We start from the raw sequence: 27738 nt of genomic DNA on the forward strand, positions 1-27738 counted from the left end.
CTGCTGCCGCAGTCTGCCCGCACAGTTTAGCAAAACAAAACTGAGCTCAACCCTCCAAGGCCACACACTAGGATTATTTCTACCCCCATTCCACATAAATATACTTCGAACATTGATTCAGCATTGTACCTTGACATTCAAGCAGCCAGAGTTACCAACAGCTGCTTTCTACAACTTGGTATTCTAAGAGAAAATGACTCCCATGTATTGAGCACCAGTTCTAAGTCTAAGTGACAAATGCCTTAGTCCAGTCGCTTCTGGACAGTGATGATGCTGTTTCTCATGTGTCTCTCATAACATTTTTACACTGTTTTTTAAAAAGGTAAAAATAAAAAATAGCTGTACCTAATTCAGTAATTTGTTCGTAATCGCGCCTTCTGCTTTCATTCATGAGGCCATTGACTCCAGCCTCTCTAGAGTTCAGGAGTATCTCATAACCTTGGTTCTACCTGACCTGAAGGTAAGTTTCACATCCGGCTCCTGCTGGTTTTTCTTTTCACGATCTTCACTGGTGTATGCTCTTTTGAGGCTAGCACCTTTAAGGGGCTAATGCGGGTCATCATAAGGAACTCTTTACATCATGATGTAACTAGGTTGTGGTAGGTGTTCATTGCTTCTCATTCAAATGTTTGAGAGGGATGGTCTTGTGTTGATCAAGTGCCTCTATCACTCACACGCTTCCTTGTTTTTGCCTGCAGTGGTGCAAGGATGAAGAAAGCCCGAAGACACCAACTGAAAATCCTTTTGGTGATTGCCCATCTGCTCCATACCCAGCATCGATGAGTGCCTTACCTGTGGAGGATAAACAGGAGGAAGACGACGACTGGGATCTGGACTTCTTGTTGACCAGGTGTGATAGCTCTGAGGTAGCACAGGAAGGTTCTGCTTGCTGTGGGGCCCATCAGCTGCCTGAGGCCTCGGCAATCCTGCATGCAACTGGGACTCTGCAACATGTAATCCACCAGCCTTCGGACTTCAACTACATCGCCACATCTGCACCCTCAAGCCCAGATGGTGGTCTTTTGGCAACGGATGGGGCCCAAAGTCTTTTTCCTGCTCCTGTGCAGCTCCCTGCTCAAGTAAAGATGCCTTGTGCAAAGCTCTTTGAGGATGAGAATCCCTTCACTAGTTCTCTGGAGCCTTTCAGAGGGCACCAGAGCTGCTGCCCACCCCGTAGTGAGACGGAGGTGGGGAAGCTGAATGACGCCCATTTGCACTTTCCATCCTGGGAAATCCTGAGAATGGGATACAGGCAGGTGACCTGGATGCATCGATACCACTTTACATACAGTGCCTACGCCAACCCACTTGAAGCTTCTGTGATGGTGGAGGAGGCTAGCTCCGGAGTGCAGCTGGACCCATACCTAAAGACTAATGCCCAATTTAAGCTCCCAGTGTCCCAGGACCCGATGCACCCAAACACCAACAGCACCGCCCACAGCCAGTACAAGGCCCACTTTCAGGTGGACCGGTCCGAGCGAAGGGTCCCACCACCTGCACCTTCATCTAAGATCGACTGCTCTATGCCTACAGGAGTTGACCCTAAAGCGACCAGCACAGAGGAGGTGAAGCCTCTAAAAAGAAAAAAGAGGTGGCCTTGTAAGCAAACACCAAGCCACGAGTGCACCCACCCTGGCTGTGGCAAGACCTACACGAAGAGTTCGCACTTGAAAGCGCATGTGCGCACCCACACAGGTACGGATACAAAATGTACCTGCTGACCCTCGAGGTCGTGTCAGGCCTGGTTTATAGGGAATGAGTGTAGTTGACATTGTGGCATAGACTTTGACCAAAGTCCCCTTCCTCCCTATCAGTCCCTAGCCTCACAAGCTTTCATTCTTTTACTGAGGGCTCACTAATGTTCAGTGCTGGTTCCATTTGAAGTTTACTTTGAACTATATTAGTCTGGAGCAATATTATGCATGAGAATAACCAGGAAATTAATTGTTGTCTAGAAATAAGAGCAAATGATGGTTGGATCATCTAGGAGAGTCAGTGGAAACCTTTAAAATGTAGAGATTTCTTTTTTGTAAGTACTCTTTCGATCTTGTACATTATCAGTCATTAAAACCTGTGCAGGTTTGGAGGTGACAGGCTCTGTATCCCGGTGTCAATTCCTTGAGCTCACCCAAGCCTGAACATAAGCTCTTTTCTCCTGTAATCCACCCTCGCCCATCCAGCTTTATTGGGGACAGCTCTGTATGTGTAGATTAGCCTCCCAAATTGTAGCAATGCGTATCTTCTAGACAAGAAAGATTCCCATTTTCCAAAGAATTTATGCGGAAAGTAGAATGTTGTCTCCCGTGTCAAAGGCTTCGCTAGGAGCTACTTGGGGGACGAGAGCTCAGAACTCAACAATCAACCAACTGACACAATAACATACTGTCTGTCCATCCAGTGCTTATAGTTTAGTTGAAAGTTGAAAGTATTTGTTAAGCGCACTGTGGCCAAGCGGCTTCCTGGCGCTGGGTGGTTAGGCGGTAGCAGATGGAGAAGGGCACCAGGAAATTACTAAGCAGAAAAGGCTTGAGCAAACAGGTGGGTTTCGAGCGCCTTACGGAACTGCTAATAGTCAGTGATAGACCTAATGAAGAATGGGAGAGTGTTCCAGAAGTGCGGGGCAAGGGTAGAGAACCTTGTGCCACCTGTTCTGGACTTACGGAAGCGGGGGACACTGAGAAGTGCCTGACTGGACGAACGGAGATCGCGGCAGGGGAGATAATGGGTGATCATAGAATTAATAAAAATAGGAGCCGTGCGGGCGCGGGCCATGAAGACTATGCATCCCAGCTTGAAGAGGGCTCTCTGCAGGACGGGAAGCCAATGGAGGGACTTGAGTAAGGGGGTGGTATGATGGGACCTAGGAAGCCGGTGGATGAGACGAGCGGCCTGATTTTGGATGGTCTGGAGGCGGTGCAGCTCGTAGGCAGGGATGCCCACGTACAGGCAGTTCCCGTAGTCCAATCTCGAGAGGATCATAGCCAAAACAATTATCTTAAGGGCATCAAATGAGAAGAAACGAGAGATCTTACGAATAATCCTGAGGGACAGAAAACAAGATGACACAACAGAGCTAACCTGCGGGCACATGGAGAGGTCCTGGCTGATTTTGATTCCCAAGGTTCTAATTGAAGCAGAAGGGACCGGGGGAGGGCCGAAGGTGGAAGGCCAAAAGGCAGAAGTCCATGGGCTAGTAGGACCACCAGTCAGGACCAACTCCATTTTGTCCGGGTTAAGCTTGAGGTGGTTTTGGTTCATCTAATCAGAAATAAAAATAAGTGTGGTTTGAAATTTAAGAAGGGAATCGAGAGAGGGAGAAAGATCGAAAACAAGCTGAAGGTCGTCAGCGTAATTGTATACGGAGACCCCCATGTTAAGCAGTGAGATAATAAGGGGATAGATATAGAGATTAAAAAGAAGAGGGGAAAGGGAAGAACCTTGGGGAACCCCAGAGGACACCGGAAGGGAAGGGGCAGAGAAGCCAGAGAGACGGACAGCTTGCGTCCGGCCTTTGAGGAAAGAAGCGAGCCAAGAAAGAGCGGTGCCCTGGATGCCCGCTGCCCTGACACGGTCGAGAAGGATGGAGTGGTCTACCGAGTCAAAAGCAGCGGACAGATCAAGAAGCACCAAGGCTTGAGGAGAGTTGGAGTCCGCCTTGCTCTTCAGCTCGTCCAGAACAGAGAGGACCACAGATTTGGTCGAATGGACCGGACGAAAACCCGCTTGATGAGAGGCCAATAAATGGTTGTCCTCAATATAGGCCGACAAGCAGGAAGTGATGTGGCTCTCCAGGATTTTACCTAAGTAAGGGAGCAGAGAGATGGGCCTAAAGTTAGCAGGGAGAGTAGGGTCAGAACCGGGTTTTTTCAGAATGGGGATAATGGTAGCTGATTTAAAGAGAGAGGGGACTATGCCCTGAAAAATGGATGCATTAAGAAGGGATGGGGGGGGGTTCAGGGCAGCCAGAGGATAGCTCCCTTAAGATGCGAGCCGGTCCACAGTCGGCAGGGGAGCCTGACTTGACCTTCCTAAGCAGAGGAAGGAAGGATTCCTTCGAGATGAGTGAGAAGTAATTAAGAGAGGAGGACAAAGGGGCGAGGGGAGAAGATGTCAGAGGGATGTTATGTTTGATATTGGCAATCTTCTCAAGGAAAAAATCATTCAAGGAAAGACTTGGGAGGGGACAGGGTTGGGATTAACTTGGTCAGATGCGGCCAGATTATGAACAATGGAGAAAATCTCCTTGGATTTGTTGGCTGCAAGTAAGATTTTTCCAGAAAAGTATTCTAGTTTAGCTGAGAGAAGAGCTCTCTTGTAATCCTTTAAAAGAGACCTATATCGATCCCTCAGGAGGGGACAGTAGTTGCGCATCCACTGACGCTCTGACTGCCTAAGAGCCAATTTAAGGGCCTTAAGATCACTAGAAAACCATTTATTGGCTTCGTGGAGGCGACAAGCCTTGATCCTCCTGAGGGGGGCGACCGAGTCACAGGAAGTAGACAGCCAGGTGTTAACGGCATTGACTTGAAGGTCAAGAGAGAGATCAGATAAGTCAGGGAGAGAGGCCACCAAGGAAGAATGAAGGATGCTAAAGTCCACCCGGTTCCAATTCCGTGCTAAGACGTTCTTGGGCAGGGGGGGCTTATCAGTGATTGCAAGTTCAATGAAAAAAGAAATGAGAGAATGATCCGACCAAGTACAGGGAAGGATGGCGATAGAAGAAATGGTCCGACTAGCGGACCAAAACTGGTCAAGAGTATGGCCATGGACGTGGGTAGGGGCATGAATATGAGAGATGAAATTAAGACAACGGAGGGTGTCAGAGAAATCTTTGGAAGTCTGATCTTCCCTGGGGTCACCAGGCCAGTAATTGAGGTCACCCAGTAAAAGAACTGACGAATTGTTGATCACCAGGGTGGCGAGCAGATCTTGGAGAGCGGGCACAAAATGAGGCAGGGTTTGGGGGGGGCGGTAGAGAAGAACCACAGTGAGGGGAGCTAAGCGGTTCACTGAGCGCGCAACTAGGAAGTCCACATTAGGTATAGAGGAATAGGGCAGGAGTTGGAACTGCAAATTGGACCGGATGATCATGGCCACGCCCCCGCCAACTTTCCCATCTGGACGGTCAGCCCGAAGGGCATAGTAGGAGTCGGGAAGCGCAGATAAGACATCGGGCAGAGAATCTGCCGAGAACCAAGTTTCCGTCCGAAATAGGAAATCAGGAGATTCAGTGTCAAGTAAATTAAAGAGTTCCAACTGATGCCTGCCCGCCGAGCGGGTATTAAGGAGATAGGCAGAGGCCAACGTCGGTGGGCAGGAGGGGGAGAGGGGGGGGCATACAGGAAGGGTGGCCAGCAGGGGCTTAGACAAGGGAACAACAAGGGAGGAGGGTAGAGGGGCAGAAATGCCGAGGGCAAGGATGCGTTCAAGCATCGGAGGGCTAAGGGGCCAGTTACCTTGATGGGCAAGGAGCTGCGCAGAAGTATACCTTAAAAAAGGAGCAGGGTCTATGGACCCGGGTCCCGGCCGGTCACAGACTGGCACAGACGGGCCCTCCTTTGGCGCTCCTTCCACTGCGCGTCCGAGGGGCCATTCCTATTTGTATCCCAAGCCCCTCCCCCAGCAGGACCGCAGCCTACGGTCACGCAGGGAACCGGTACTCAGGGAAGATGGTGCCCGACCCTGCCCTCCACGACATTCGGCACTGGGAAGCCGCGGTGGAACGGGGCAGAAGACAATAGTCCACACTGAGCAGAGCAAATAGAAGCGGTACAGTGCAAAAGGTAAATGCGCTACACACTAGTAGATCAGTGTTTAAAAATTATTAAAATAAGTCAGCTGAGATAAAAGAGCAGAGGAGAGTCCCTCGCAATCTGCTCGATTTAAAAGAAAATAATTTATTCTCACAGCAAAACCAAATATTTCAAAATTTCATAGGGTTGTCTGTTACAGGCTTGCAACTTTATGATCTTCAGTGAGGCATTAGACTCATTCGATGGCTCTCCCGCTGCTATAGTACTTTTCAATATCTACAGCCTCCTGTAGATAGCATAGGCATGGATTAGGCACCAGGGCAGTTTACTCAAGCGTACGCCACTGCCTGCATGTGTAAATCGGTTCAAGCAGCTTTCAGTGTTTCAAGTTTACCTGACCAAGAATATTCAGTTCATTTGGCTGAGTTTTCTGCGCATTCAGTCTCATGTCGACTTGCAGTTAAACCCCGCTATAACCTTGGTTACTGGAGGTGCCATTATGATGTGCAGACACATATTCAGCATTCCGGCCCTGCAGCAACTCTCCGATTGTAGGGCCACAAATGAGCAGTAGCGGTTGGCAGGGAATGAGGGTGGAGTCGCGGGGGGAAGGAGGGAGGCGGGTGGAGATGCATAATAAAAAACAAAAAAACACTTCTCTTCAGCCGGCTGCCTCTCCTCGCTTCTCCGAAGTCCAGGAAGCACCCAAGACTCCCCATAGCTAATCAGAACGCTGCAATGCAGTCTTGTGTTTGATTCACCTAAGCCAGCGTTGTGCACGATGCTCAGACTGGGACTGGGGGCCCGGGCATGTTCCCCACCAGGCTGTGTAATGCAGCCTGGTGGGGAACATGCTAAGTGCGCATGACTGGTTGGTTGGTCCAAGACGGCCGGCCAAGCAGTCATGTGTGTTCAGTGTGCACAAAGCACTCCTCCCCGAGCCCTCCAGCCCCGCCTTAACCTAGCCCCGAACCGGTGAAAAATAAAACGATAACCATGTTATCATTTTATTTTTCCTGCTCAAAGAGCAGTGGGGCGATGCTCCTCAGCTGCCCCCTGCAAAGGAGACCTCATTTGGAGCACTATATGCTAAACAGAGGCAGAGTAGCAGGCTCACATGGCGACACTTAGGCAATACTGACCTCTCAGGCTGTGTGTAGACCTGGCAAGTGCAACCTCTGGGTTAGGCTATTAGCTGGTGTACGTCTTCGACTGTAGAGACCTTCTGGTCAATCAGTGCTTGCTTGTCTGTGGCGAAAGGGATGTTTGTTTCTGGCAGTGGCATTACCAGTCTCATGATGATGATGATTGATGATTAGGTCTTGGTGGGGGTCACAAAACGATCCTCTTCGGGAGACAAATGTACCCCTTCACAATCGGATAGCTACTGGCTTTGCTCCCTTTTGGCAGTCCCCTTCTTTTGGGTTTTCCTCCTGCCCAGAACATGCTGAATTTCTCCTGGACGGTCTCGCCTCCAGCATGGCCAGCCACTTGCCTCCCTCTCATCAGGCAAACTTCTAGGCTGACCCTCTGTTCCTCCAGCAGAACATGAAGACTTGAGATAATGCCCCTCACCTCGGAGGGACTGGATGCCAAGCGGACACCTGCTCTGAATACACAGCAGTCCATCGAGCACTCTGCGGAGCATTCACTTCCTTGCTCAAGAAGACTTAACTGGAAAAAAGTGGGGTGGTTTGGATCCCACCTTCTCACTTATTTTCTACTGCTGGATTGTTGATCCCCCTCTAAAGTCTCAAAACCCGTTTAGGTTGGTACTCTTCCATATGTCTCTTTCCGGCAGCTTCCCAGAGACCGTTTTTGTGCAAGGTGATGTCTATCAAAGCAGTTAGCCATGAGACTGGCCTCTGGCAAGAGTATCCAAGACAAGGGCATGCCCCTGGCTATCATCAGCCCCCCTGGTGCAGTAATCAGCGACAGACTGAAGGACAGGGATTGCCTAGAAAGTCCTTATCTTGAATAACAGACCTGCAGTCACAGTCACACCCCCTCTGCTATGATTTACCAAATGGCAGTTCTCAGGAAGGACTATTCAACAGAGTTTTGCTTCCTGGATCATAATTGAATCTCTAAGAGTAGGCTTGACTCCATCAACCCTCACTTCAGTGTCTGGATCTCCACCCTCCAGTTACAGGAATATAGGCAATATACTTTCACTGTCTGGGGAGTGGGGGGGGGGGCGCTGTCCTCCTCCTCCTTCATATTGTGCCCTGCTAAACTGGGGGCAATCAGCTATGGGCCCCAGTGATCCCAGTAGTCGGACTGTAACCACACAGTCCTACTTCCTCACGTGCAGAACAACAATGGCAACTAAACGCACTTGACAAGCACATGGAATGTGTTGGACTTGGCCTTTCTGTAGGGTCATCCCCAAACATTTTTACTTTATCCATCTGAACCCATTTTTGTTGTGTTTTAAGAATGAACACTTTACAGTTGCTAACCAGTGTTAAAGTGCTTGTGCTCTTTAAACAAGGTAAAATTCGCTCACACGCAATGTGGTATATTTAATTTACTTGTAAGTCCCCAGTAAAGTGGTACTACATGTGCCTGGGGCCTGTAAATTAAATGCTACTAGTGAGCCTGTGACACACTTAAGTATCCCTTTTAAACATGTTTCAGGTCTGCCATTGCAGCCTCTGTGTGCAGTTTTAAACTGCCATTTTGACCTGACAAAATAAACCTTTTGTCAGGCCTAAACCATCTCTTTTAATACACACACATCACCCCCAAGGTAGACCCTAAAGAACCCATGGCCAAAACAAGAAAAGCAGTATACCATAGAAAAGTTATAAAAACATTCATACCACAATGAAATAATTAATTTCCACTGGGGTTTTAGCTTCCATCAATTATCTATTTATTTTATCAATGATTTACAGAAGTCTGCCTGTGCATCTGTTAACTTAGACTTATGTACACTGTAAGAGGGCCGCCTCGTTTTCCGGACTTTGACATCTTGCATGATCCTCTGGCTCACATACAGGCTACTCCCACCCTGCACCATGTGACGCTCTACAGCATGACGTCACCCTTGGACGTGGGAGGCCTCGGGGAGCCCGGTTTGCCTTTATAATCGGCGCTTGGCCGGCACTGGGGGCATCCGGTTTGTCGGCGGCTGCACGCGCAGTAGGTGAAGCAGCGCACGTCCGAAGCGGACAGGTGAGTGAGGATGCTGTTTGGTGGGGTTTAACAGGTGAACCTTGAGTGCTACACGGACCGTTTGGGTCCGGTCACAGGAGGAGGTGGGGAAATGCTATTCCGACTCTCCGCAACCATTTAAGCGACAGCGGGTGTTGGCGCGACTCCCAGGTCTCCTCCGCATCTGGCTGCAGCCCCAGGGGAGGTCCGCCACCTCGCACACTTTGGCCGTGACTGAGGTGGTCAACACCCTTGGGCACCGTGACCGTTGGGGGCGTCCATGGGGACGACCAGATCTCACATGGTCAGGGGCTTGGCATGGGATTTGATGGAGCATGCCCCCTCCCCCTAGCCTGCATGGACACCACTTGCAGCCGTACCCCAGGGCACATAGGGGAAAGGGGAGCCATAATTTTCAGTGCTGCTAAGCCCATGTCTAACCCTCACTTTCGTATACTGCCAAATCTGTAGAGACAACACACCACTGAGACACTCGCCGCAACTAAAAGGAAAAAACTAGAGAAATATTAACCAATTTTCCGGATTCCCATCACTCACCAAGATGGTGACATGCTTAATCATCTGTGTCTCCTCTTTACAGTCACACTGGTGACCCTAAGTGCGACAACCCTATCATAGTGGAGGGGAGCCTGAGGATGTTTTTATGACTCCCATCAGATGAGTAGTGGAGTGTATGGGAACTAAGTGCAGTGCATAGATGAAAAGTGAAGATTAAAATTAACTAGACAGAACGTTGTCTGATTGTGCTGAAACATGTTGACCACTTTATAATTTTTTCAAGACAGCTATTTGGTAAAACTGTCCTTTTGAGTGGAGTGTATGGGAACTAAGTGCAGTGCATAGATGAAAAGTGAAGATTAAAATTGAGTTATGAGAGACCCTATTTTTATTATTGTCTCTCAGCTGACCTTGAGGTACCGACGGAGAGAGTGGAGCCTCCTTTTTTCCTGAGCAGTTGCCAGGTGAGGTGAGGCGGCTTCCTTGCAATGTCTGGACCCCTTCAAACAATCGGGGTGATTGCTAAGGAAGGATTGTACATACCTCCATAGAGGTGATTTGGTTGTATCGTTGCCAACCATTTATATTGTACTATTGGTTAATATAACTGCTTTTCCCTTTTTAACTTTGTTTCACATTTCTGCGGTAGCAAACATTAGGTGGGTCCTGACGAAGGCACTAGACAGAACGTTGTCTGATTGTGCTGAAACATGTTGACCACTTTATAATTTTTTCAAGACAGCTATTTGGTAAAACTGTTTTTAACTTGATTTGTGAGAGACAATAATAATCTGATAGGAGTCATATAAAAACATCCTTGGGTTCCCCTTCACTATGATAGGGTTGTAGCCCTTAGGGTCACCAGTGTGACTGTAAAGAGGAGACCCAGATGATGAAGCATATCACCATCTTGGTGAGTGATGGGAATCCTTAAAATTAGGTAATATTTCTCTAGTTTTTTCCTTTTAGTTGCGGCGAGTGTCTAAGTGGTGTGTTGTCTCTACAGATTTGGCAGTATACATTAGAGTTGTGTAGACCCTTGGATACATTTGTATATGAATATTCTTAATTGGGGCAAGGTATCCAGGTTGGTCTCAAAATATTGCTTCTGACCCTCCTAAAAGTATTGGTGTTCTTAACCCCCAGTTTCTCCTTACTCCGGGACCATTAGGACACCGACACTCGGGTGTCAGCAGCCCCGACCATTGCCGTAGGGAGTAATTGCCACTAGCTAGGTGAGTTTCCGCTTGTTAACGGGCACCCTTTGTTTTGGGAACACTTAAGAATGATTCGTCATGCTGGTAGCTACACATATACATTTCTCTTTTGATGTTATTTTTAAGCCTGGTCTCATGACTATTTTTACTAGAGGGATAGTTTTAAGGTTTCTAACTCACCCAGTTGTCTAGTATGTCCTTTTGAACAGGGATCACGCCAGGATCCTATATTGATCACGGAACGGACACCAGAGTAGAGGGGTTGAGGGAATGCCTACTTTCAGTATACTAGATATACCTCTCTAGTAACTGTATCCTGTCTCTTCATGTCATCCCCTATGTACAGGTTGCCACTAGGATTGACAGGACCTCATGCTTGCATCCAAGGAGTGTGGTAGGTAGGAGCATTGTTGCCCACCACCACGTGTAGATAGTTTTTTAATTGAATAGGTCCTGATGAAATAGGTCCTGATGAAATGCGATGGATCAGTATTGACCGCTACGCATGAAACATGTCTACCACTTCACATGAGTTGAGCTGAGCTCCACTGGACCATTGAGCAAGAGCACAGCCACTCAGTTTGTTTTTAAGAAGGTGGATTACCATATCAATAAAGGGTTTTTGTGAACTATCCAACCTTTTTTAATAACACTCACTTGCACCACATCTACGCTGTTTTTAGGGCCTTCACACCCACGAACGGCAGGAACTAAACATCTCCTCTAAAGAGCCCCGTTACAGGTGCCCGCCGGGCATTGAAGCCCAGGCCCGACGAGGAGCAAGTCCATATGATGAAGCATGACACCTAGCTTGCTGGGTGTGTGAGGACTCTAGTTCCGACTAGGAGGACCCCCCCCCCCTATCCTCTTTCCCTCCTTCTCTTTGTCTGCCCTGTGGGAACAGCATACCTTTCTTGTTGACATCTGTTAACATCCCATCATATTTGTGGATCTCTACTAAAAAAGAATTTAAAATCTCAAAACAATTGACATATACAAAGACAAACCATCAACACTCCTAGATTAGTGCAAATGCCACTTAAATTATAGGAAAGTTCCTTTTCCATTCATGTATGTCGCCTTACTTCCTTATTATTGTAACCAAACCATGGTACATATTCAGTCCATCTTGCATCCTACTAGCAAGTAGTCATCCAACCAGAGTGAGTCCTTAAGCAGCTGCCCCTTATACTCCTTCTTGTAACTGTGTTATTCAAGGCCCATTTTATTTTGTAAAACATACAGTTGACCGTTTTGGCCTTATTTGTTACGGGCCTCCTCAGGACTAGCAAGACCCGAGAACCTGTATTTTACCAGTACTGAGAGTGACCAATCAAAGCGGCAGCCAGTGGTGGCTGGTAGGAAACGGGGGATTTGCGGGGGGTTGAAGAATACATTTAAAAAAACATTTACGTCTTCCGTCGTCGCTCCACTTCACTTCCTGGCTCCAAGTCCAGAAGAAGCAGGAAGCACACAGGCTCCTCTAAGCTAATCCTTGATGCCACTGTCACCATGACAGCAGCATCGTGATTGGTCTGAGCGTCGTGGTTTGACACTCAGTCTTGGACTATGAGCATTTTCTCGACCCAGGCTGTGCATTACAGCCCAGTGGAGAACATGCAAAGTGCATTTGACTGATTAGCCGGCCGAAGATGTCAGACCAAACTGCCATGTGCACTTATTGTGCACAAACGGTGATTCCTCCCTGTGCCACCAGCCCTGCTGCGCCCTAACCCAGCCCCGTAGCTATGAGAAATAAAATGATAATAATGTTATCATTTATTTTTCCTTTTTCCACTGCTCTGAGAACAGTGGGGCGACGCTCCTCTGTCTTAGCAGAGTAGCCGCCCCTGCCGGTAGCACCACTATTCAAGCTCAAATATGGAAAGGAATCCCAATCAAATGTTTGCTATCCCTAGCCTTGAGAGTATGATTACTGGGAGCACTACCTATATGGGGAAATTAATACTTATACATGGTGAGCCCAACACTGTCATGTGTTGTGTTGACTATTCACATTATACTGTTTGAAGTTATCCAGTATTATGGGTGTCTTTCATAGATTCACATGCCTGAATCATTCCCCGTCGTCGAGATGGGAGCCCCCGGTACTTAGAAAAGTAATGTCCTATAGACATACATAGAGAAAAGTAGGCCTAAGGGCCTTGCCTTAGTAGGCTATCTATGTCCTTTTGTAAAAAGGACCAAAATCCTGAAAGTAGCCAATCGGCTACCACCTCCCTCTAGAACCTTCCGGCCAGGAGCCTCAGTCTCTCAGATTTTCTACCGCACGTTGTGCTAGGGAGTCTTCACCTGAGCTCTCCTCAGGTTTCTTGGATTTATTTTTTCATAAAACTTGGATTATTTGCTTCATCAAACAATGGCTGATCAACAGAAGAAAGGACTGTTTAGAGCCTGTTCATCTTGTGGTAAGAAGAGACTGCACGTCGATGACAAACATGAAACTTGCCTCTACTGTCTTTACCCTGATCATTCTCCTAAATAATGTAGGATTTGTAGAACATTCTCTACTAAGACTCTTAAAGACAGAGAAGGAAGACTGCTCCTCTGGTTGAACAGACTTAAAACCAGAGAGGATGATGTCCTGTCCTCGGAGGGCAGTGAAATGGCTTCAGTTTCATCGAAACTGTCCTTGAAGAGGCCAAGGGATGCTTTCCCTAGCCCTACAGACGTCCCTCATTAAAAGACTACCACAAAGTCTTCTGAGGTAAGATCTGACACTTCTGTGAAGGATGCTACCACCTTCAGAAAGCCGACGCAGTCATCGTCGACGAGTTAGTCGACGTTTTCTTCAAGAAAAACCACCTATGTCTCCACGTCGACGACCATATCGACGACGATGGCGTCGTTGGCCTCTTCATCAACGACGACGACCACCCAATCGTCGACAAAGGGTAAGCCACTGTCATCGATTGTACTGATAAAAAAGCAGTCGACGTTCATCAGGGCTCCGTCGACGTCATCGTCGTCGACGACACCGACGACGACGAGACAAAAAACGGCGATGCCTACACCGTCGACGAAGACACCATCGACATCTGGCGCACCGTCGACGAAGACATCGACGACGGTAAGAGCACTGTCGACGCCACAGTCACCGTCGACGACGAAAGCATCGTCGACGACCGCACCGTCGACGACGAAGGTACCGTCGACGATCGCACCGTTGACAACAACATCGCCGACGACCGCACCGTCGACGAAGGAACCGTCGACGATGAGCTTGAGAAACGATCGACGTCAACACCGTCGACGACACCGACGACGTCGTCGACGACATCGTCGCCATGGAAAAAATCGGAGTCAATTCCATCAAAAAAGGTTACCAAACTCCCTATTGCGCCAGAATTGACATCGCCAAGTAGGGTTCAAAAATTACCCCCATCTTGCCTATTACAAGATGATGAATCAGAGGACGACCAATTCGATCAGGCTACTAGTCCATCGGATCTCATTGTAAAATGCCAGAGCACAGACGACGATGGAGATGAGGTCATTTTTACAGAAGAAACTGTTCATGCTCAAGTACAAACTCACGTCACTCCAATGATCTGCCTTCCAGCAGCGATAGTCACTGATCTACAATTCTTGATCGAAGACTACAAAAAACGATTCCCTGAATCGCCAGCGGCCCCTTCCACGGAGAAATCTCCAGCATCATCCAGACCGCAACCATCTCCAAAGTCAAGACCACCACCTTTGGACATTCCTCAAGAGAGGGAAACAGTTCATCACATTCAATCTTCTGATGATGAAGACGATGAACCAGAAGAAGGAGAAGTTCGAGACGACCTGTCCCATAACAGAGACGATGAGGATTATGTCGCTCATTCTCCAGCCACACCGGAACCCAACACTTCAGACTCTCCGCCAGTGGATATCGGCGGATTCCACAATTTGATAGAGAGAGCAGCCACTAGGTTCCACATGACCATGGAATCACAGGAAACAGATTGTTTCTTATATGACTTTAAAGATCCTATGAAAAAGACGGCTAGATCAATTCCCATAATAGATCACATCTGGGAACAAGGTCAGCAACTCATGAAAACACCTGCATCAGTTTCAATAGTGGTACCTAGACTGGATAAAAAGTATAAGGCACCAACAACAGCACCTACATGCCTTAATGCACATCCCAAGCCGGATTCGGTAGTCACCCAAGCCGCTCAAAAGAATTCCAGAAATCCATCCTCGCCACTGTCAGCACCACCAGACAAAGAGGGCAGGAAATTGGATGGCATCGGCAAACGTTTTTCTACGACGTCAGCTATGACTGTCAAAGTGGCCAACGCCATTGAGCTACTAGGCAGATACAATAGACAATTATGGGAAGACATTGTTCCGTATCTAGCGGATGTACCCGAAGACTTGAAGGATGAGGTTCAATCACTCCTCAAAGGACAAATGTCAGCATCGGAGATAATTGATTCCGCTGTAGATGTCGCCATGACTGGCTTCAGACAGCTGGCAGGCGCAGCAGTTTTGCGCAGACAAGGATGGCTCAAAGCGACATCCTTCCGACAAGAGGTCCAAACCAAAGTTTTGGACATGCCCTATGACGGACAACACCTATTTGGGGAAAAAATAGATGAGGCCTTGCAGACAATCAAAAAAGACACTGACACTGCAAGAGCTCTCGGCACTTTACAATTTAAGAACCAGTCCTTTCGAGGGCACAGAGGAAGGGGTCAACCCTCATACAGAGGATCATATCAAGGAAAATCCTCTTATTCCTACAATCAAAATCGCTCACAATATCAGCAGCGACAGCAGCAACAAGGTCGTCAGACCTCCTACGGGAGATCGAACTTCAGGGGAAAATCCCAGAAGAAACCAGCCGGCGGACGACAATGACCATTTCCAGCAGCCAGTCCCCCCACCGTCTTGTCCATTCAAAATTGGAGGAAAATTGACACACTTCCTCCACAATTGGAGATCGATAACAACAGATCGGTGGGTACTCCAATTAATCCAGCACGGTCACTCATTGGAATTCAACTCAATCCCACCGTTAACTCCTCCTCGCAAAATTCAACACAGGCACCTTCGTTTACTCCTGCAAGAAATCTCTTCAATGTTGAAGAAAGGAGCAATAGAGCGAGTCCCATCAGCTCAAAAAGGGAAGGGATTTTATTCCCGCTTCTTTTTAATTCAACAGAAAAAGAAGAAATGGAGGCCCATTCTAGATCTCAGGGCACTCAATACCTTCTTGAAGAGCCAATCGTTTCGAATGGTGACTATCCAGGAAATCCTAGGATCCCTAGAGGAAGGAGACTTTATGACGTCTTTAGACCTGCAGGACGCATATTACCATATCCCGATACACAAACGCCACAAAAAATTCCTACGATTAGAAGTAGCAGGTCAACACTACCAATTCTGTGTCCTCCCATTCGGCCTCAAATCAGCGCCACGCATTTTCACAAAGTGCCTGGCTCCTGTGGCAGCTTTCCTGAGACAGCAAAATCACCAGGTCTTCCCCTACCTGGACGACTGGCTGGTGAAGGCACCATCCATGACAGACGCGCAGATGTCTTCCAACGCCTGTCTCGCTATTTTCCGGCGCCTAGGTCTGACTCTCAACTACGAGAAATCGACCTTACAGCCCACCAAAGTTATAACATTCCTGGGGGCAACTCTAAATACAATTTCTTCCAAAGCCTTCCCATCGCAAGACAGAAAACACAAACTGATGGCTCTGGCTACCGCAGTGTCTTCAAAACACACCATCAAAGTCCGTACTTTCAAGTCCCTTCTAGGGATGATGTCTTCTTGCATACTACTCATCCCTCACTGTCGGATCAGCATGCGCCCCCTTCAGGAGGCCTTGACCAAGCAGTGGACCCAATGTACAGGTTCTTTCGAGGATCACATGGTCATTACTCGACAAATAACCAAGGCTTTACTTTGGTGGACAACAGACAAGAACTTATCGAAAGGTCTGACGTTCTTGATACCAGCAACTCCACATGTCATAACGACAGACGCTTCTCTAGAAGGATGGGGTGCAGTCCTTCAGGAATTGCAAATCAGTGGCAAGTGGACGGAACAAGAGAGGACTCTACACATCAACCTCCTAGAACTGAGAGCAGTTCTACACTCTCTACAAGCATTCCTCCCTCGCATCAAAAACTCAGCAGTGCTTGTGAGAACGGACAACACAACCACAATGCACTACTTGAACAAGCAGGGAGGGACACGTTCGCTGACACTGTCTCGCGAATCGCAAAAAATTTGGAACTTGCTACTACACAACAACATCAAATTAACAGCAGAGTATGTCCCAGGAAAAGACAACGTCATAGCGGACGCTCTAAGCAGACAGAGGTCACTGTCCCACGAATGGGAACTGGACCAAAGAGTTCTAAACGACATCTTCTCGGAATGGGGGAGACCGCAAATAGACCTCTTAGCCACCAGGGAGAACGCCAAATGCCACAGCTTCGCAAGCTGGCATCCCCAACCGAGGTCACTAGGAAATGCATTTTCCATCGCATGGCGCAACGTGTTTGCGTACGCATTTCCGCCATTTCCCCTGATAACCAGAGTCATTCGGAAAATGAAAATGGAACACTGCACCTTGATTCTCATTGCCCCATACTGGCCGAGACAGCATTGGTTCACGGACCTCCGTCGCCTTTCAGTCCAACCATCAATCCATCTGCATCAACATCCCTCTCTACTCTCGATGTCCAAAGGCCAAGTACCCCACCCGAATCTGAAATCTCTCAGATTATCGGCATGGCTCCTGAGTACCGAGAGTTCTGCCACCTAAACGTCCCGCAGGAGTGCAAGGAAGTCCTAGCTAAGGCAAGAGCAGTTAGCACAAACAAAACGTATTCCTTGAAATGGAAACGATTTTGTGTTTGGTGTAAGGACAACAATCTCCATCCTTTCAAGATCACTCCAGAGCAGTTACTGCCATATTTACTACATCTGGCACAATCGGGACTTGCACATGCCTCTATTAGAGTTCATCTGGCAGCAATCTCCCGCTTTACAAGAACTTCAAAAGGACCTTCCCTATGGTCCAACAGATTAATAAAACAATTCCTTAAAGGGCTCTATAGATCATTTCCAAGGCCAAGACGAGTTCCACCAACATGGCACCTTAATGTGGTACTCAACCAATTGATGAAACACCCATTTGAGCCCATCCATAGGGCTGATATCAAATACATTTCATGGAAAACAGCACTTCTTTTGGCTTTAACATCAGCGAGAAGGGTCAGTGAGTTACAAGCTCTTTCAATACAAGATCCTTTCATGCAGTTCAGAGAGGACAGAGTGATTTTAAGAACTAATCCTCGCTTCATTCCTAAAGTCCCCTCGGACTTCCATTTAAATGAACCACTTGTACTTCGCTCATTCTTCCCAAACCCCAGTACTGTAGCTGAAAGATCCCTTAACTCTTTGGACCTAAAAAGATGTCTAAAATTTTACCTAGACAAAACAAAACATTTCAGAAAAACGAATCAGCTTTTTATCGCCTTCAGCAGACCTAGAAAAGGCATGCCACTCTCCAAACAAAGCATTTTACGATTAATATCAGCGGCAATAGCTTTTTGCCATGACAAAGCCGGACGTCCATTACATTCCAAAGTCCGAGCGCATTCCACAAGGGCTGTGTACACATCGGCGGCACTATTCGCTGGAGTACCGATTCTGGACATCTGCAGGGCAGCGACCTGGAAATCGCCGCATACGTTTACCAGGCACTACTGCCTGGATACGGAACTGATGCAGGATGCAGCTGTGGGCCAGGCTGTACTTCGCCATCTATTCCAGTAAGATGAGCCTTCCTCCTTCCCACTGTCCTGCAATGGTATGCACATCTATTTACTTTATTATTTGTATTGCTGATGGTTACTAGTCGCATGATATGTATTATCTCAGACTATTCGTTATGTTCCATCGCAAATGTGCATAATGTATTGCTTGCTACTCTGATTCAGGCATGTGAATCTATGAAAGACACCCATAATACTGGATAAGAAATGCGTTACTTGCCTGTAACTGCAGTTATCCAGTATTGGTGTCTTTCATAGATTCACATGCAACCCTCCCGCCTCCCCAGGAAGGTCTCATCTCTCACTCTATACCATATGTTACGTCTACCTAGCTTGGTGCATACGAAAATCTGAGAGACTGAGGCTCCTGGCAGGAAGGTTCTAGAGGGAGGTGGTAGCTGATTGGCTACAGTCAGGATTTTGGTCCTTTTTACAAAAGGACATAGATAGGCTACTAAGGCAAGGCCCTTAGGCCTACTTTTCTCTATGTATGTCTATAGGACATTACTTTTCTATGTACCGGGGGCTCCCATCTCGACGACGGGGAATGATTCAGGCATGTGAATCTATGAAAGACACCAATACTGGATAACTGCAGTTACAGGTAAGTAACGCATTTCTTCTGCATGCATACTTTACCCATTGCCACTAAATTAAACCTAAGTTAAACCTGACTGCTTTGTGTCAAGTTACCAGAGGGTTGAGTACAGGTTAATTTGGGGTTTACTTGCTTTTCACCCTGATAAGAAGTGTGGTAGCTGCTGGAGTATGGTTTCTCGCCACCCCCCTCCTCCCAAACCCCCCCCCCCCCCCCCCCTTAACCGGTAACCCAATTTTCTACAGAACGTCAACAGAAGGTCTGGGGTTCATATTAGGGCAAAACATGCTTTTTCCAAAAAGAAAAGTAGTTTAGTGCACACTAAAAATTGAGAAAATTCAGCATAGTTGATGTGCCCCTTAGGCCATCGAACATTTCTGGACCCCCACATTACCACAGAAAGGCCTAGGCTTCTGTTCACACAGTAAATTGATGTGATTGCAGGACCAAACAAAAGGGGATGCCTGCTTAACATGCAGTCGGGCACTCAAGGCAGGGGTACATGCCAGCTTACAGTTTAGTTGACATTCCGATCCCACCAGAATCAAGACGGATAAATGACCGTTTTCTAGCATTTGAAGTTGTCTGTTTGAATGTAAAAATGTAGTTCTTCTGTATTGTTAAAAACTGTGCAACTCTGCTTTGCTTTTTCTTGCAACTTGATACTTATTTCTACCAATTGCACCTTCACTTATCTTTTTATGCTACAAAGTCAGAGAAAGGGGAATATATTTTTACCTGCAAATATTGAACACAGTGTACTAAATTGTTTTTAGAGTCCCCGCTAAATTCCTTAAGAGAAGAATTGTTCAGCCGGTTTTTATATTCTTTTTATAAGCTCGCCTCAAATCCTTTTACAATGCGGCAAGATATACCAAGGGCAGACTGTGTACTATTTAAGTGCTAAATATTACGAGTAATACTCATTGTTATTGCATTTGTAAATGTGTCTATCTTCATCCCCATCCTTCACTGCCTGGGATTACTCACATTATATATGTCCGCGTGGACTATTACAAAATTCTACCTTTTGGGTTTCTGTTCAGCAAGGGACATCTTAATATTCTACCTTTAAACTGTCCCACAGGGTCCAGCTCCTGCAGTAATAGGTCATGCATCTCTGTGCCACCCAGTTGTGACTATATTTTGTTTTTTTGCCCTGTCCAGGAGAGAAGCCGTACCCTTGCCATTGGGAAGGTTGCGGATGGAGGTTTGCCCGCTCTGATGAACTTACTCGCCACTTTCGCAAGCACACGGGCTACCGTCCGTTCACCTGCCATCAGTGCTACCGCACCTTCTCGCGATCGGACCACTTGGGGCTTCACATGAAGAGACACTCCTAGCGGACCTGGGGTGCCAAGATGCCAGGCCTCCCCAACCCTCATCTTCATTAAGCTGTTAAGCGAATCACAATTCTCCAAAGTTCACCACTATGGAACTCTAAGCGAGGATCGAAACTGCAGCCCACTTGTTTGTTTGCCTTTTTTAGGAGGTATAGAACTGGGGTTACAGAAATGTAGTGTCATTTGTCGAATGCAACTTCTGAGCCAGGTGAAGTTTTGGAAGGTGGTACATGCGAAGTTGTTCAGTGGGAACCGCACAGCGTGGGACTGAACACTGGGTACATTGGTGTTTGCTTTGCAGTCCCTCTCTGAGGGGCTGATGTTCTAGGTAAGGTGAGTCTATAGATTGAGACCCTGTCACTATGTTACTTGCAGAGACCCCTCTCACAACTTATGTCCTGGTAATGCCTGTGTACATATTGTTGGTTGCCCCTGTCCCTTTGTTACCTGAAAAACCTCATCTCTTGCATCTGATGCCCATAGTAATGTCACTTGATAGTCATACCTGAGTTACCTGTACATTTCTTTTTGGCAACTGCTTTTTCGTTGGTCTAGAAGCCTTTGCTAAAGGAGGCACTTTTCCAGAATGCTCTGGATCTTCTTCCACATTGTTGGAGGTTTTTGTTTGTGCTGCTTAAATATTTATTTTCAGGTTTAGCATAACTAGGTGTTCAAAACTGGAATGGTGGGTCGTATCGATTGCCCACAAGTCTGAACTTTTTTGCCGTTACGACAAAGAACAACATGGACATGCTGGTTCGATCATCTGCACTGGTCTTCGGTCCTGTTGCGTCTTTGCTGGATGCATTTAGCAGTTCAGTACGTTATTTCAAAGATCTGGGGACAGAAAGGAGAAATACGTTTTTTTTGTAACTACATGAAGGATGAACTGGTGGGGTTCTGCTGGTTGGTGTCCTGGAGATATTACATTGAAAAAGTTGAAATGCATAAGCCTCTCTGATTAAACTTGTTCTGTTTACAAAATGGCCTTATTGCTGGTGTTTACTGAGAAGCAAAAATAATAGTACAGTTGAAAGTCTTGCCAAGGGCTGGTCACTGAAGGCCCGACAGCCTTTAATTTTTACAATACCCTCAAAGGTCTTTTAAAAAAAAAATGTTAGCTTTTTATCGTTAGCATGTTTGGTACACTCATAATATGCAGCTTTACAAAGTATATCTTTCCAACAATGGTTCCTGACAGAAAAGGCACATGTTCGCTCATTTCCAGTTTTCAGGCCGCTCTTAATTTAAGTGTTACCAGTAACAACCAGCATTTGCAATGCAGTAGGTCTTCCATTATTGAAAGTTTGAGTTATTGGCGTTGCATTATTATTTGCACTGCCAATAGGGCGACCTTTCAGTAATGCAAGACCTATTGCATTGCAAATGCTTGTTTAATCTTTTTTTTTTTCCTTTTTTAAAAAAAACCTTTATTGTTCAGTACATTTACAAGCACGGGCCAACAACCGCAGGGGCCGGCCGCGACACAAGAATAAGACCCACTATAGTATCAGATGACACCGCTCTTCAGCCGACAACCCTGAGGTCCGGCAGCGAATCAGGATAAACATTGTATTGAACTTACAACACGTTAAAGGATAAGACGGAGGTTTCATTTTATGTTTAACCCCCCCCCCCCCCCCCAACCTAAAAAGCAGGGGAAAAAAAGGAAACAGACATATCTGGTGCCATATATTCAAACACTATGATAAAGTGAGCAGGTACAAAAAATAGAATAATCACAGATCAATTTAATAGGAACGACCGAGACGCTTGCGCTAGCAAGCACAAAACAGGATGTTACGACAAAGCAATCTATAGCCCAACGCAGTCGTCCGCACACAGACCCCGCCCACCCATTGACGACAGGATAGAAAAAGAAGTACGGTTACCAGATACTGGAAGACATACGAAATCAGGATAATACCCCAACGTTATGAAAGGAGAGCGAAAGGAAAGCATGAGATAAAGAAACCATAAGAACAAAACTAACTAACAAAACTATAGACCCATCCCCCCCACCCTGCACCCCTGCATGTGGCTTTCGCCTAACCCCAACTAGCAGCGTACCTGTCGCCCCGACTAACTAAACTATAAAAAGTAAAAGAAGAATGGAGGAGGAGAATGTCATGCAAACTCCCGGTCACCTTTCCCCCCGCCTGAAACGAACAACCCCTGTCCTAAGACCACAGAGTACTCAAAAATATTATAGACAGAGCCAGACAGGGGAGACGTTAAACACCGCCCAACCTCCCGCAAGCATTACGTTAGCGAATCCCTTGTCCTCTAAAGCCCAGAAATCAGACCGAGACCAACATTCTCATCCTTGTCCCCTCCGATCTTTCATGCGTACTCTGTCCGGTAACACCATCACTGCCCCAGGAGAGTCAAAGTTCGTAGGAAGTTCAATTAAGATTAATATGAGACCAGTCAAACACATAGAGTCTCTGCAAGCATCCGCCACCGGTAAGATCTCCGTCTTCGACATGCAGTCCAGATATCCTTTCCTCCGTAGATGTAAAAGAACCACAAGGGCGGGAAGGGACGGTAGTGACTTTCGGTTTTTGCAAGTCGTAGTCTCAAGGAGTGAAGAACCAGGTAGCTCCACAATGATCGGCTGCGATGGTGAATGCAGCGATATCCCCAGAGAAACAGTTAATCGAGTATTCTGCAAACAGGTCAATGGCGTCAAAACTTTATCGCGCACGGGGTCTCCATCCTCCTTCACTACGGGCATCGTGGGAGAATCAGTTCGTTGAAAGTCATGCGATAGAGCAGAGCCAGACTCGGTCGCCCAGTTTCGATGTCACCAGCGAGCATTTTATGGACAATGGTCTCCAGATGCAATTGAAGTGCCCCGATGGCGGGCATTACGGTCTTCAAAGACGGCTCACAGTTCGTCCGATCCGCCTTCACTCGCTCTGTTCAAAGCATGGGCAGGTTCCTCAGAGAGCTGGGTCTCTCCAGGAGAAGAGGCAAGAGCGGACGGCAACGGAGGGTGCATTATCGGTCAGCAGTATGCCACCGCGAGCGAGGGCCCCGGCCCAGCAGATCCGGGATGTGGCAATCGGGTCGACGGGGACTCCGCCCAACCCCCCCCCCCCACACACACACAGCCACAGACCAAGCCTATCACCACTCCTTCAGTACAAAACAGACCAGACGCTCGCCACCAAAAACAGGCCAGGATAACCTCCACTGCAAGAGATCGGACCCTGACTGAATCCCACGGCCGATGTTATTCAACTGCAACCCGGCTGGGCAAGTACTCGAGGCCCCGGCTCAGATGCTCGGTTAGGCCGAGATCTTAAACGCGACACAACTCCGTCAATCTGGGCAGTAAAATTTTCGGGACCGCACCGTCAGATTCAGCAACAGTTCATCCACACGGGGGTCGGGCGTAAAATCAGGATATCTGGCAGGACCATCAAGCCGCAGACGGAGGTCGGCGGAGCCGGGAGCCTATGCAGCCATCTTGGTCGCTGCGTAGCTCCTCCCCCTGCTTGTTTAATCTTGATCTTACCTCCGGTATCCCATGAGGTTCTTCAGCAGGCCAGTGGCCTGTAGAAAAGAGCCTAAATGTTTCTCCACCAGATTACAACATGGATGGATGCTGCATTTGCATGTGAGGGAAGGCTGGGAGGGTGTGTGAGCAAGGAGTCAAGAGATGGCCAGAACTAATCGACCAAAAGAATGAATTGGTGATGTCCGCTGGGTGGGAACCAGGCACCGAAGGTTGGGACAGATGCTCAATATTAACCAGTCAGAGAAAGTTATTTTAAAAAGCAGCCCAACTAACCAACCTAAAGCAGTGGGCATGTCCAAACTCCCCAATACCCCTTATATAGCATACCTCGCAGAGCATCACATGCGCTGCCCAGACTCAACCTAAAAATAGTGCTACATTAGGCACGTAATTCCAACGGATCACCTCCCCCCCCAACCTCTTGTGTGCTTTATAAGACTCCCCAGTTGTTTCCATTTGCGCTGGTTTGCGAAACTGCACAGCCAAGTCATCGACCTATGGGGCAGGGAGTTGGAACTGTACTGAGCTGCAAACCCATGTGTCTAAAGGGAGCACCTACTTCGTAAGTTTCTAAATCTCATTCAAAGACCGGGTGTTGCTCGTTGCTCATGAAGGTTGTTGCTGTTTCTGCCCAGAGGTCTGCTGTTGGTTTTCTCCTTATGCCACATCTTTCTTCCTCATCGCAAAGCAGCCCCTTCAGCGAATGCACATTTCTCACCAGCTTTTTTCCACCTACTATGCAGAGGTCCCTCAGGTGATAACCACTGTATTGCTATGTCCTGTTGTCCATTACCCTCAAATGTTAAAGAATTCTTACTCCCTTTTAAGCAAAATCTTCAGACCTTTGTAATTATTACAGCCAATTTTACTAACATCGATTGTGGAGTGAAACAGGCAGTTTAACAGGACATATAAACGAGTGAAAGTTTCAATCAATCCAAGTTTGCGTGTAGAGATGTTTATTCTGTTTTGCCTGTGTCGAATTGTGTTTGCCTCTGTATAGCACTAGTTTTGGTGGTGCTTAGAGAACAATTTTAAAGTGCATCATAGCATTCCAAATTGGTAGATTTGTCCTTACCTGCAGTGTTGAGTAAGAACGAAAAAGTGTATTGGTCCAGTATGTTACCAAGGAGACTGAGCTGAGCAGCAGCGCTCTGCCCACATTGAACACCCGCTGCAGGGTAAGTGTAAGGGCTGGGTGCAGAGTCACTTGAACAGGTCTTCTTCCTCCCCTTCCACCTTGTACAGCCACTTACGTTTTTGGAAAGAGGAACCAGGGTTGGCCATCTTCATTTTGTTACCTTCGGGCAGCCGTGGTCCGTGCAGGTAAGAGGGTGGAGCCGGCTTGGGCGAGGGGGGGTGGGCGGATTCGATAGATGACCAGTAGGGAAAATATGTGTGTGCATCCGTGAGAGAGACTTGAACTGAGAGTGATTTAGGGCTTCCTTTCAAAATCTGAACTAAAGTGACAAAAAGGCAAACAAAGCAATAAACCTAGAGGCCGATTACGATGGCGGACACGGGTCCGACCGCCATAGTCGCGGCAAATATACTCCTGACCCACCTGGAACACCCACCCCCAACAACTACACACCCCCCAGCACAAACAAGAGCATCCAAGTCTCCACACCCACAGAACACCTGACTGCAAAAAACCATTGGGACCCAACCACCACACAGAGTATAAAAGGAATCCCTCCCATTAACACAATCCTTTGCATCACAGCACAGCTGCAAGAAAGAGGCACATATCACACACATATCACACACACAACAGACACACACAAACACACATACAACCTGCATACCAACACACCCACCACACCAACCCCCACAACACCATCCCTACATACCACACACCTGCACACCCCCAACACCTTGCACATCACACACCATGGCCCCCAAGAAAACCCCCCAAGTTCACAGAGTGAGTTGAAGGTTATGGTGGATGAAATCCTCCGTGTCGAACCACATATTTTCGGTACCCTAGTGCAGCAGACCACCTTGGCAACTAAAACCACTATGTGGGACAGGATAGTGACCAGAGTGAATGCTTAAGGGACCGTGCCATGCACCAAACACGATATCCAGAGGTGGTGGTACGACCTCAAGGCAAGGGTGAAAGGCATCGGGTCCAAGAACCACCTGCGGGCACACGACACTGGCGGTGACACTCCCATGGACCAAATACCATACACCGAATGGGAGGAGAAGGTGTTTGGCACACTGCACCCTGAGAGCCTGGAACGAATAGACGAGGGAGTGGAGGCTGGTAAGTACAAACCAATGACCACTATCACACTGTTATGTCCTGCCTTGCACAACTGCTAAGACACATCTCCCAGGCTACAATCCATGCATGTGGACCACACAGTCACCCAAATGTGAAGCCCAGGGCTCTAATGCACCCACCATGATGAACCACAAATGTAGCCTCCTACGTTCCCAGGCTTGCATGTGGTCAAGCAGCTAACACCACAACTCCTATCAGGCCCCCATGTCTACAGGGAGGGTGGGGGTATGTGGGCCAGCACTACAACTCCCAACAGGCCCCCATGTCTACAGGAAGGGTGGGGGTGGGTGAGAGGCCAGCACTACAACTCCCAACAGGCCCCCATGTCTACAGGGATGGTGGGTGTGGGTGAGAGGCCAGCACTACAACTCGCAACAGGCCCCGATGTCTACAGGGAGGGTGGTGGTGGGTGAGAGGCCAGCACTACAACTCGCAACAGGCCCCTGTGTCTACAGGGAGTGTGGTGGAGGGTGAGAGGCCAGCACTACAACTCCCAACAGGCCCCCTTGTCCCATCTCGGAGCAAGATGGAGTCCCCCCACCATGTGCTGACCAGTGCATCTCCCTCTACAAACTTACAGGTAGGTAGCCATCTTCACAGGGAGGAGTGGGTGTGAGGGGGAAGTCTGTACTCCAAATTCCAATGTGCACCCTCCACCCTCATGATTGCAGCGAGGAGCAACACAACACATGGCTCCATAGTAACTCCATGGTTAAAAAGTGAAATTAAACATGGGACAGGTGAGTACGCAGTGCCTGCATACTGCATTCGTCGAACAACAAACAAGTACCATATGTCCACAGAAGGACCCACAAATAACAGACCCTTTCACACATGTAAGAGAAGCCTCACATCTGCACGCATCAAAGAACCAGCAAGGGAAAACTTGGACATGGTGGCAGCCCACAAAATCCATGTAGTAGGCAGTCTGTGCATGATGTGAGACTTGACATACCCACAACAGCAAGTACAATGTGTATCCTGACACAAGGCACATGGATGCAATGTCCAAACCCTGTCCCTAACACAAGGTAGACCATCCACATGAAAGACCAACATATGCCTCTTTTGACAATGATCAGACCAGGTTTAGTAGCAAGGTAGATTGTCCACAACCCTTGTGAACATGGCCTAGTCCACATTGCAGAGCCACTGCAACAATGTCAACATGACTACCAAACTACACAGAGTCCAGGGGTACCATGCAATAGCAGAACAGCACCACACATATCCAAGTATTGTCTCCCCACCTCCACACCACCATAAGGCCCAGTACTGTGTACACTAATGTGATGACATCAACAACCATGTAGTGAATCCCTAGAAAATTGAAATGTAACAACAACAAACCTGTCATGTCCACAGCTTTGATTCTTAAATTCTTATCCCTCAGGTGACCGAGAACTGGCAGGAGAAAGCAGCAACTGCCAGCACCATTCGCCCCCCTCACAGCATGGACTCTCCGGTGATGATTCCCTGGACACCTCGGGTGCAGAGGGCGATGCCGGTCCTTCTA

At 47.7% G+C, this 27738-nt stretch overlaps 1 protein-coding gene across 2 annotated transcripts in view; it reads left to right on the forward strand.

The window, feature by feature from the left end:
* Window positions 1–21384, forward strand: part of KLF1 (KLF transcription factor 1) — a 52347-nt gene extending 30963 nt beyond the window's left edge. For both annotated transcript variants that reach the window (XM_078658009.1, XM_078658015.1), the window contains exons 2-3: window positions 699–1695; window positions 20228–21384. In XM_078658009.1, coding sequence (XP_078514135.1) covers window positions 699–1695; window positions 20228–20403 — 1173 coding nt within the window. In that variant the 3' untranslated portion in view covers window positions 20404–21384. The remainder of the gene's footprint in view (window positions 1–698; window positions 1696–20227) is intronic.
* The last annotated feature ends 6354 nt before the right edge of the window (window positions 21385–27738 follow it).

Source organism: Lissotriton helveticus, chromosome 1_1, assembly GCF_964261635.1.
Source record: "Lissotriton helveticus chromosome 1_1, aLisHel1.1, whole genome shotgun sequence".
Classification (NCBI taxonomy): domain Eukaryota; kingdom Metazoa; phylum Chordata; class Amphibia; order Caudata; family Salamandridae; genus Lissotriton; species Lissotriton helveticus.